The 12,462-nt window shown below is 40.0% G+C and overlaps 1 protein-coding gene across 3 annotated transcripts in view; it reads right to left on the bottom strand.

Annotated features, from left to right (window-relative positions):
• Nucleotides 1–12,462, bottom strand: part of NOX4 (NADPH oxidase 4) — a 154,682-nt gene that overhangs the window by 35,281 nt on the left and 106,939 nt on the right. For all 3 annotated transcript variants that reach the window (XM_005879342.2, XM_005879341.2, XM_005879340.2), the window contains exon 13: nt 9,606–9,687. In XM_005879342.2, coding sequence (XP_005879404.1) covers nt 9,606–9,687 — 82 coding nt within the window. The remainder of the gene's footprint in view (nt 1–9,605; nt 9,688–12,462) is intronic.

Raw genomic sequence — 12,462 nt, 5'->3', positions numbered from 1 at the left:
CTGGAAGCAGGTATCTGGGGTTTATTTACCTTCTATAATTGAAACTTTGTTGCTTTGAGTAGAGCTCAGAGCCAGCGGGAAGCTTGGCTTCCTTCATCATTGGGGCAACCATGCCTCCTGTTTGCTCCAGCTCCATGGCTGCTGGCCGCTATCTTGGTTGGGTTAATTTGCATATAGTCACTCTGATTGGCTGGTGGGTGTGGCTTAAGGCATAGTGAAGGTATGGTCAATTTGCATGTTTATCTATTATTAGGTAAGATGAAGATAGGTGACTATGAGGAGAGAGATTTCTTTTATCTACTCTCTTGTTTTCTGCTTAAGATGCTGAGTACTTCTCTCTTCCCTGGTGACAAATGTCCTTGAAGGGAATGAAAAGCCTTTCATTAGGCTTTTACCAATATGATGGGGTATGTTCCTATAAAAGTGTGGCTCTTGGGCCAACAGTATTAATTTTATCTGAGAACTTATTAGAAAGTCAGAATTGTAGGCTCTACCTCAGACTCACTGAATCCAAATCTGTGTTCTATTAAGATCTCAGGTTAGTCGTATGCACATTAGTATGAGAAGCTGTGCTCTCAGGAATCTTTTCAGGTAACTCCACAAATTTAATAAGAAGATGCAATTTTTTGCTCTATTTTCCTTTTGCTTTCCGTGAATATTATCTTTGTTGAGACTTGATAAAAAGTGATGATTTAGTGATTTCAAATGCTGGGGGATAATGTCTGCTACCTGAATATGAATCTCCCTCCAAACAAAAACTACAAATAAAACCACACATAATCCATGCCTTCAGCATTAGTAGGACAAAGAATATCTATCCTAGAAAAATGATCACTAAATATTAAGAGAAAAAAAAAGTGGTTGAAATAGAAGACAGGTAAGAAATGTCCAAAATAAAACACTGTTTACTAATTAGATTAAGTAGATGTTTGGGTTGGGGATATGAGGAGTTTCTTGAAAGGGAGGTTGGCTCAGTTTGCATGGACCTTTTATGCCCTTTGCTCTTCTTTCTTCTGCCTGGAATAAGGACGTGATGGTGAAGAGGTCATCTTGAGATAATTAAAGGGAAAAAAGAGACCCGAAGACATCTCAGATGTAGCATACTGACATTACCAATACCATGTCACTTATCTTGGTACTTTTAGTTACATGAGAAAAATTAGTTCCCATCATTTTTACTACGTTTCTGTTTTATGTAACTGAATGCTAATACATTTGATAAGCTTTTAACATAGTACCTAAACACAATAAGCACTTGATAAATGTTCGATATTATTAATAATAAAGCTTTATAATTTACATCCATTTAATGCTGATATAAATGCACATTTTTTTGGAAAAATTATTTATCCTTATCTTTATCTAAGTAGCTTGGACTTAAAAAAAAGTTCTAATTTAAAAAAAAAAAACCAAAAACTATCTTAGACTCTTACCTCCAAAACCTAAAATGAGATATAAGAAAAATAGAAACTCTTTACTGAAAATTTAATCCAGGGCCTATACTAAATGTTCTGTATATCTTTTCACTCCTAATCCACACAAAAACTTTCACAAAAAGCTTTAACCTCCTTTTTACTGAAGTGGAAACTAAAACTGAAATATGTTAAGTAATTTGCTCAAAGCCACCTTTCTATTAAGGGGAAAGACTATTGTTAAATTTATGTGCATCTAACTCCAAAGCTCATGTTGATAAAAAAATCACATATTAATCATTACAGTCAATTACACATTATTTTGGTTAGAAATAACACACCTTGGAAAATAACAAAAAAATCTGAAAACGGTACATTGTGTCAAGAACTCTTGAAAAACCCTGCTTTGCAGGCTGGAAGGGTTCAAGATTATCCTTCACAACAAGTCTTTCTTCATCTCTGGAAAAGATGAATGTAATTAACTGTTCCCCCAGAGAGGGTGGCATTTCAGTCTTAAACCATCCCATTCCCAGAAGATAATCATATCAATAAACACAACAAGAAGAAAGGGTGGAGTTCAAAAGTCTGAGAGTCTTCAAAATGTTTCTACCCTTCACTGGTGGTCCTCAAATGCTGGTACGCATCAGAATTTCCTGGAGGGCTTGTTAAAACAGAGTGCTGGGCCCCAACCCCAGGTTTTCTGAGTCCATTAGTCTGAGAATCAGTATTTCTAAAAATATCCCAAGTGACACTGATGTTGTGGTACAGCAAGTAAGGAGGCCTGGCAGGGAGTGAACTGGCAGAGGTGGTGATTTTAAATATGGTGATCAGGATAAGCCCTTCACGTTTTTTGAATTCACTTGGTGGGAGGTGGGAGGTAGCAGTCCACACTGTTTGGATTTTAGGAACAACTTAAGAAAGGAAAATTCACCAGAAGAGTGCTAAGAAATCTCTGTAATTAATGTTTGATCATTACTTAAGGCAATCTCGTGCATAAATAAAAGCAACATTGTTTGGAAAACCACTATAATTGATGTTTGTTTCTTGGATTTCTGACTCATTCAATCAAGGTCTTATAAACAGAAGCCATGAATTACTTAGGGTCTGTAGGGACAACAACTCTTTGGCAAGGAATTCCTATAAAACAGACACATTATCAAAATTATACTACCTTAACCATTATAAATTGGTAAATGTAATATAAGACAGGCTTTTAACAGCTACTCTAATAGTCATTCAAGCTATAGAGTTCATACATTATTTCTAAAATCACGGTTTAACTCTTATAACATCTCGCTTGTCTAGAGCTAAGAACGTTGTTGAGAAGCTACAACTTACTTGATGCAAAAAGGAGGCGTTTCTATCCAAGACCATTAAAATGGGACTTTAAGATTTTTAACAAAGAGAGAACTTAGGACCACTTTCTCAACTGATAGACAATCTCTGAGTCAAAGCAGAAAAACAATAATACCAAAAAGTGAGAAACATCTGATGCATGACAGCTGAGATTGTAGGACAGACAGAACAAGGAAGGTAAATAGCTCTCAAAGGCACTGGATGGAGCATCACACATGCTTATCTCCTAGAACAGTTGTTCTTAACCTTCCTAATGTTTCTCAACCCTTTAATACAGTTCCTTATGTTGTGGTGACCCCCAACCATAAAATTATTTTTGTTGCTACTTCATAACTATAATTTTGCTACTGTTATGAATCATAATGTAAATATCTGATATGCAGGATGTATTTTCATTGTTACAAATTGAACATAATTAAGCATAGTGATTAATCACAAAAACAATATGTAATTATATATGTGTTTTCCGATGGTCTTAGGCGACCCCTGTGAAAGGGTCATTCGACCTCCAAAGGGTCATGACCCACAGGTTGAGAACCGCTGTCCTAGAAAGTGTTTACTTCCTCAGCTTGGTTTGAGATGTCAGCTTCCTGACCTTGCTGTTATAGGCTCATCTTGGCTTTATCCTTGAAGCAGTTCTCATCTGAGTCTAGAATGAGTTCTGTCAATACTGAGGCATCTTGATTGCATGCTCATTAGCCTTGCACTAAGAGTTCCTTCACTTATCATATGTCTGAGTCAAAATCCTTACATTGCAGCAGTGCTCAGTTTTGGCAGATTTTGAGTTTTTCGTTCGAAGGACTTAGGGTTAAAATGCTGAGCTCTTAACCTGTGGAGTCTGCGCTAACTCCAGTTAGTCTCAGAATTAAATTAAATTGCAGGATACCCAGCTGGTATCAAATAATTGGTTGGTGTAGAAAAAAACACACCCTCAAATCTGGTGTCAGAAGTATTGTATGTAGGAATAAAGGAGAGTCGGGGAGTTTTTCCCATACTACTACTTTTATCTCCATTTGAAATACAGAAAAAGTGATGCTGAGAGAGACTTGCCACTTGTTCCCAGTCATGGGGCCAGTAAGCTGATGCAACTTAAGTGAAAAACCTTGAACTCCTTCCTTGAACTTTTTCCTTGCATGCTATCCTTTTTCCTTCCCTCCCCTCTCCTTTTCATCCCATTCATTCTCCCTCTTCCTCTTGTTCAATAGTCTTCACATTATTATGCCTCCTAACATTCTCAGACATCTATCTGCTCTTCCTTCTTACTATTACCACAGTATTAACCCTTTATCACTTCCCTCCTGAGTATGAAATTGTCAACTAGCTAGTGTTCTGGCCCCATGTGTTGATGTATGTCCCTATCTGGCTCCATGATAAATCATGAAAATGCAAATCTAATTATTTTGCTCATTTGCTTAAAATTATTTCACTGGTATCCATTATTCCACAATAAAGTCTAAGCTACTTTAAATGACATAAAGTAGTCCCTGCCCTCATTTCTCCTATATCCCTCCTTGAATATATGTTTGCGCATGTACAGACACACAGACACATAGTTTTGCAGCCATAGGAAGGTGATGTCTCAATGAACCATGCACTTACATGCCTCCTCATGCTATTATGCTCCTTGCTCCATCTGAAAAGCCTCTTCATCTTGTTTCATACATAGCACCTTTCAAGATTTTACTTAAGGGGGAATTCAACTTCATATGAATAAACAACATAGGAAGGCACTTTCTATTTTCTTCTCTCATTAAATTTCGTACATTTCTTAAAATGAGCACATCTTATCACATTGCTATAATTAATTTCTCCATTTAATTCTGATTCTGCTTCCCCCCCACCCCATGACTTCAGGCCCCTCAAAACCACACACTATGTCCTAACCATTTTAATACTAGAGGCCCAATGCACGAAATTCATGCCAGGGGCTTGGCCCTCACAGCCCTGGCTTGGTCCAGAAGGATGTCTGGTCTAATTAGCATATTATACTTTTTATTATTATAGATTCTCAGTAATTGTGACTGCTTCTGGTTCACAGTAATTATTCAACAAATACCTGAAGAATGGATGAACAGATGAATAAATGAATAAATGAGAAGTAGTATAGAACAATTAAGTATAATTTGGGGGCCAAAGAGACCTGGGTGTGAGATCCAGCTCTTCAATGGGATTTTGAATAAGGTACTTAATCCACTTAGATCCCGTTCCCTAATATGTAAAATTTGAACATTGGGGAAATAGTACTCCCTAACTCATAGGGAAACAGTAAGGATTAAATAGAATAATGCATGTAAGCATTAAACACAATTCTTGGCATGTAAAAGTTTTCATTAAGTGCTATTATTTTTACTATGAATGGAGATAACTTAGTTCAAATATACTAGTACTGTAGACATGAGATTGAACAAAAATTATTGAAGAGGGATGGTTGTTTAGAAGAAGAGGAACTCAAAACTTTCTTTGAGGAAAAAAGGAAGATAAACTGAAGAATAGATGAAATTGAAGAAGGTCATTTGAGGCTCTTCAGTTTAAGCATATTGCCCAACATCGCTGTTTAAAACCTATTTTAAGCAGCCCATTGGAAAGGACATTGGGTTAAGCCACTGCTTTTATTGCTCAAGAAATCAAGGTTGTTCTTTGGTGTCAAACCAAGCCAAACAGGAACAGCTCTGAATTTGTCTTAAATAATATTCCTCTCTCTAAACAGTTCTGACACTAAGCATAAAGACTACTTGATCTTTATGAGAACCAAACAGAGATATGCAACATTTTATTCCTGTATTTTCACCATATTTTTATTTTTATTTTTTTACTTTTAATTTCTTTATTGATTAAGGTATTACATATGTGTCCTTATCCCCCCATTACCCCCCCACACACACACACACACACTCATGCCCTCACCCCCTGTTGTCTGTGTCCATTGTTTAGGCTTATATGCATGCATACAAGTCCTTTGGTTGATCTCCCAGTATTTTTATACACACGATGTTTAAACTTTCCAGAGTGAATGGATCATGTTTTGTTGGCCTAACTGCTAAAATGATTGCAAGTCACTTGTGAGTAAAAGTATGCCAAATGTCCTAAACCATTTTACATCTCCAAGGACAGGGGTATTTGCAGCTGCCTTCTAGTCTAAATGCATTTTAACCCTAAGTCCTTCAAAGTTACTAGCAATGACACCAGCTAAGGAATGATCAACAAAACTTAAGTTTCATTATCTCCATTTCTTCTCTCTAATTTATAAATCTAATTTTCTTCTTTCAGATCACCCGCCTCTTTCTGTCTCTCATGAATGGCCACCCCTATTCACGCTCTGAGAATTTTCATGTCACGCTGTCCTCAGTTACATGCTGATTAGAATGGACGTGCCTGGCTTTAGCAATGGGTCAAGACGTGGGTGAGTGCACATGCGCGCACACACATACATTTCAAGGACTAGTTAGTTTTTCACGATTAATTTTCTCTTTTTATTCTTTTTTATCTTTCCCCCTTTCTAAATAAAGAATACCCTTTACCTTTTACTGTGTGCCATTATCTATTAGGTGTCTCTTGGTAACAAGATGCTTTAGGTTATAAATACTATGCTAACTAGAGAACCCACCCCAATCCAAATTACCACAGTCCCTTCAACAGCTACATTAACCAGTGTCGAGTGAGTCTCACAGAAAGGCTGGCTACAATATGCTCTGTGAATATCACTCTGTGACACTACGTAACATAGGGCAAATAACTTCCTTCTTCACCCATGTGTTAGCTCTGAAAACATATCTCTCATTAAGAAAAACTATATTCATAGAAAAGATCTCAGAATAAATAGGTATACTGTGCTGAGATAAAAGCAACAAATAATAACGCTTTGATTAAATGTTCAGCTTTCCAGAAATTTTTGTGTGTCACAAAATGTGAAGTTCCTTTGTTTTTAGTTATCTTCAATAATGAATAAATGAGAATAGTATACTTGAGAGTGAATATTAATGAGAATAAAGGAGGATATTTAAAAGGATAAATAATCCAAAATTTGTTTAAATTAGAATAAGACACACACAAATCCCTGCCCGCTTGTATTTGTTAATTGGCCCTTACCATAGCTCTCTCTTCTCCTTCCCCAGCAATTTTCACATGGGCATTACCTCCATGCCCATGCCCTTCCCTGGACCAAGGCAACACTCCCTGGGCACAGCACAAATAGAATTCTATTCCCCCCCCTCTCTCTTCCACTAACACCTTTTAAAATTCTACTGACAAACTAGACATTAAATGTGCAATGGGAAGATGTGAAGTTTAATATTATTTAACTTAAAGAAACAAACTCTATTTAAGATTTTTATATAAATATTACAGACCCAGAAATCTTTAATTAGCATGCTTTCATTTGATGCTTTAGAGAACTGAACCTCATAAAAATGTTAAATGGCCACCAAAGCAGTGTGTCACACTAGTGTTAGTAATAATCTAGAAATAGTGAATAAACAAACTTCCCTATGTATTAATAAGGGCAGGTTGAAAAAAGTTATGCTGATATAAGAGCTATCCTCCAAGTTGGGTCAATAATCTATTTCCCTAAGATTCTGGAAATGGGCAAACCTAGTTAATTCTGTATGCAATTTTAAAAAATGCCACAAAGGGAAAAGGTGCACAAAGTGAGTCAGTCATGTACTTGCCCAGTATAGACTGAACAGAGCGATGGCCCCACCTGCTGATTCTACATAAACCGGCAGGAAGTTAGGGCATGCGCAAGTTAGGAACCCTGAGTGCCTTCTCAATGCCCAAGTGACTCACAGCACTGCTGAGAAAAGCCTGTCCTTAGGCACAGAGTGATATGTGGGGTTTCTAAATATTTTCTCTAAGGTTCCATGTCTTCATTCTTGTTTATTTATTTTTGGTTTTAAATTAGTTGTACAGTGGAGTACTCCTATGTGTAAACTGGGTTTTAAGTATTTTTTTAATTTTTTAAAAATATATTTCTTTATTGATTTCAGAGAGAAAGGGAGAAGGAGAGAGAGATAGAAACATCAATGATGAGAGAGAATCATTGATCGGCTGCCTCCTGCTTGCCCCCACTGGGGATCGAGCCCGCAACCCAGGCACGTGCCCTTGGCCGGAATGGAACCAGGGACCCTTCAGTCCGCAGGCTGACGCTTTATCCACCGAGCCAAGCCGGCTAGGGCTTATGTATTTTTTTGTTTAATTTATTTCATCTTCATAACACCCCTGAGTGTAGGCTTTGTTAACACCCATTTGCACACAAGCGGAACTGAGGCACAGAGGGTTATGTTGTCTCAGGTCACATCAGCTGGTGAGGCGGTCTGCTTCAGATTCCACACTCTCAACGGCTGTAATATGGTGTGTGTGGCATCTATAGATGATTTTTATTCTTTTAATCCAAAGAAACCAAAAAGAACATATCTACCCCAAGGAACAGAGTGGCAAAAGATTGTCACATGGTGTCTCTCTTAAATATTAGAATGAATCACATCACTATCCAAAAAGTAACCTAAGAACAAGAAGAGAACACGTAAGGCCATGCAGCTAAGAAAACCTAGGGAAATAAGCAGCAAACCGGTCACCAGCTGAGAAACCACTTGATTCCTCTCTTTAAGCAACAGTATCAGGCAGACAGTAGCCGAGAGGAGGAAAAGCAGGCATCACTGGCCTTTGCAAATAACAGCCTTGGGAAAAAATGAAGATAGACATGCATCAGTCACTTCAGGCACCTCCCTCCTCCCCGTCAATATGTACACAGAAGAGGAATGTATTAATACCAGGCTATCCAGGCACATGTATGTCCCTGTGTGTTGTAAGGGCATGGCAAGATTATTGCTAGAGATTAAATAGGGATTCACATATAAAACAATGAACAAGTAATTTGAATTCTATATTTATTTTTGTTTTGAGAGTTAAGTAAATATTATTAAAGCTAGTTATTAGGGGGGAAAGTTACCCTAGAAAGAGAAATTCAGTGACTACTTGAATAAACTGCCCAACCAATCAAAGAAGGAATCATTTAGCATAGTGATTAGTTTTGATGAAAAATGTGTGAACCAAGCTTTAGCTCTTTAACTTGGTGACCTTTCTTTTTTATTTACGATATTAGTTTATTCATTCTTTAGCCTCTTGCATACTAGCTAGTAAAGAGTGTCAGACATTCATAGAGTAGAGGGAGCTTGGAGCTTCCCCAGGAAGCATCAAGATAGTAGCATCTACCAGCCTTTAGAAAGAGGATGCCTAATTGAAAACAAAACAAAAATCCCTGGTAACTCTTTATTCTCTGCAAAGATGAAGGACTATTCCTTCAGCCAAATAAGTACACCTGTGGCATCTAAGAGAGTCAAGGTCTGCCCCCATTTAGAAAGGACCAGGAGATAACACTTCTCATAACTATAAAGACAGTACAGAGGAATCTGTGGAAATTGCTAAAATCACATCTAGCACATGGGTATTTGAAAACCACTTATACAATATGAATAAACCCTTGCATTTTTAAAGAATAGAAACAGGAAACCAGACGGACACTCAGAGTATCTGTGTCTGTTGATACAGCACCAAGCAAAGAGAAACACACGGCCAGACACTGACGCAGACCGTTTGGTTTGCACTCTCAACAGTTCCCAGCCACAGCTGGCTGCACTTGCAAGCTAGTCTTTTTTTCTCTGACCCAGCTGTGCAGAGCCTGGGACATTATATTGCAAAAGATGCCCAAATTAGTTAGGCTAAGTTATTCTGGCTTTTTCAGAAATCTTAAGAAAGAACACATTTTGTCTTTGTCCTCCCAAATCTCTCCCATTACTTACTTGCCCACTCCCTTTTCAATACCCAGTCACTCCTATTGCTTACTTGGGATATTTTCTAGACTGAATGAAGGGCAGAATCTCAGAGTCTTGACTAGATGAAGGAAGTAGTAAATCTCGAAGTCGTTCTGTCAAAAGAAAAATGAACACCAAGCTGTAAAAAAAATGTCATGAAAATAATTTCAAAATAGAATTATTTCCTCTTCTCTCACATTTGTTAACTATTTGACTGTGCATCCTTTATTAGAAGTTTACTCACTGATCTCTATACTACTAAATTATATCTATTTCACTTTAATGATTATATATCTTTTTATGATTAAGATACCACAACTGCAAATATAAAAATATCAAGTATTTACTAGTATAGACCAATAAAATCTTAAAATTGAAAGATTAGATAAAATAGACATGACCAATAAATATACCAAGAGATGCACAATCTCATTAGTAACCTGTGAAATGCAAACCAAAATCACACACCATTAAATAGCATTCACATTACATGGCATGGAATTGACAGAAATTAATCTCACAAGACCAAGTGTTAGAAAAAATATAGATCAATGTGAGCTTTCTATGCTTCTGGTGGGAATGCAAGTTGGCCCAATAGCTTTGGAAAAACGATTTGGCATTATCTTTTAAGTTTAACCCTTGCACACACTATGAGCCAATATTTCCATTCCCAGATATAAACTCTGAAGAAACCTTCAGATATGTCTTAGGCAGCAAGTAAAAATGTTCATAGCAGACATTGTTCACAACTGCACAATATAAACAACTGAACTGCCCATTGTCAGGAGAATGGACAATCTGTGGTATATTCACACAATGGAATATTAATTGAAATAAAACTGAATGAAATCAGTTACAAATAAAAACATAGTGAATCATATTAGTATGCTGTTGAGTGGAAAATAGCAACAGAATCTACACTAATAAAAGAGAAACATGGTAATTGGCGTACGACCGCTACCCTTCCCATTGGCTAATCAGGGAGATGTGCAAATTAACTGTCAGCCAAGATGGCGGCCTGCAGCCAGGCAGCTGATGCGAACAGGGAGGCTTGCTTCCTTCAGTGACAGAGGACTCCAACGTTCCCCGCCTGCCTTGCTGGCCTCTGAGCTTCAGTTGGAAACATTGTAACATTTATAGAAGATAAACAAAACCCCAGAAACCTCCTGTCAGTCAGCCGGGATCTCAGAGCTGGAGTTGCAACATTGTTTCGAATACAGAAAACAAAGGCCAGAAACCTGCTTTCAGCAGTCGAGCCTCAGAGAGAAAGCCGGCTCTCAGCTCCAGTGACAGCCATAGAAGGTAAATAAATGCCAGAATAAAAAAAAAAGAAAAAAAGGAGAGGTTTGGAGCTTCAGTCGCCCGCCAGCCTGAAAACGGCCCTCAGCCCCTCACCCAGACTGGCCAGGCACCCCAGTGGGGACCCCCACCCTAAAGCAACAAGATGGCGGCTAATTTGCATACTGAAGGCAGGCGGCAGCAGGCAAGGCTGTCTGCGGTCCCAGGACCCGGATCTGTGACCCTACCAGGTAAGGTTCCCCAACCCCCCTGATGGGCCCTGCTCTGTGAGTGACAGGGGGCGGTTCCCCAACCCCCCTGATGGGCCCTGCTCTGTGAGTGACAGGGGGCGGTTCCCCAACCCCCCTGATGGGCCCTGCTCTGTGAGTGACAGGGGGCGGTTCCCCAACCCCCCTGATGGGCCCTGCTCTGTGAGTGACAGGGGGCGGTTCCCCAACCCCCCTGATGGGCCCTGCTCTGTGAGTGACAGGGGGCGGTTCCCCAACCCCCCTGATGGGCCCTGCTCTGTGAGTGACAGGGGGCGGTTCCCCAACCCCCCTGATGGGCCCTGCTCTGTGAGTGACAGGGGGCGGTTCCCCAACCCCCCTGATGGGCCCTGCTCTGTGAGTGACAGGGGGCGGTTCCCCAACCCCCCTGATGGGCCCTGCTCTGTGAGTGACAGGGGGCGGTTCCCCAACCCCCCTGATGGGCCCTGCTCTGTGAGTGACAGGGGGCAGCGCCCCAACCCCCTGATCAGCCCTGCTCTGTGCATGACAGGGGGTGGCGCTGCAACTTCCCTATCGACCCTGCCTTGAGTGTGGCAGGGGGCGGTGCCACAACCCCCCAATCGGCCGTACCCTGAGCGTGACTAGGGGTGGCATCGCAACCTCCTGATCTGCCCTGCACTGTGCATGACAGGGGGCGGCGCCCCAACTCCCCAATCGGCCCTGCTCTGAGCCCGACCAGGGGCTGAACCTAGGGATTGGGCCTGCCCTCTGCCACACGGGAGCAGGCCTAAGCCAGCAGGTCATTATCTCCTGACGGGTCCCAGACTGTGAGAGGGCACAGGCCGGGCTGAGGGACCCCCTCTCCCCCCCCCGAGTGCACAAATTTTTGCGCACCGGGCCTCTAGTACATATATAGAAGAATATCATTCTTCTGTTGAGTTAAATAAACAACATCTAAGCAATGTATTGTTTACGTACGTTATATATGAAAAAACACACAAACAAACCAATGATAAAAGGGATGATATACACAACTCAGGATAATAGCTACCTTTTAGGCAGAGTAAGGGGATTAAATAAAAAAGCAAAGGTGTAACTATTAATATTTCACAGGTATTAAGTGTAGCATCATAAATGAGTGAATGAATAAGTGAATGAAAGCCAGGAACTGTCCAATGATAATATTAGCCCATGAACCAAGAATCTACACTAATAAAAGAGAAACATGGTAATTAGCATACGACCGCTACCCTTCCCATTGGCTAATCAGCATATCCTTATGCAAATTAACTGCCAGCCAAGATGGCGGCCGGCAGCCATGCACTGAAGCGAACAGGGAGGCTTGCTTGCTCCAGTGACGGCGGACTCCAACGTTCCCCGCCT

The sequence above is a fragment of the Myotis brandtii genome, unplaced genomic scaffold, assembly GCF_000412655.1.
Source record: "Myotis brandtii unplaced genomic scaffold, ASM41265v1 scaffold594, whole genome shotgun sequence".
Classification (NCBI taxonomy): Eukaryota; Metazoa; Chordata; class Mammalia; order Chiroptera; family Vespertilionidae; genus Myotis; species Myotis brandtii.
Note: the sequence above shows the minus strand (reverse complement) of the source record. Positions and strands in the feature narration are given on the sequence as shown.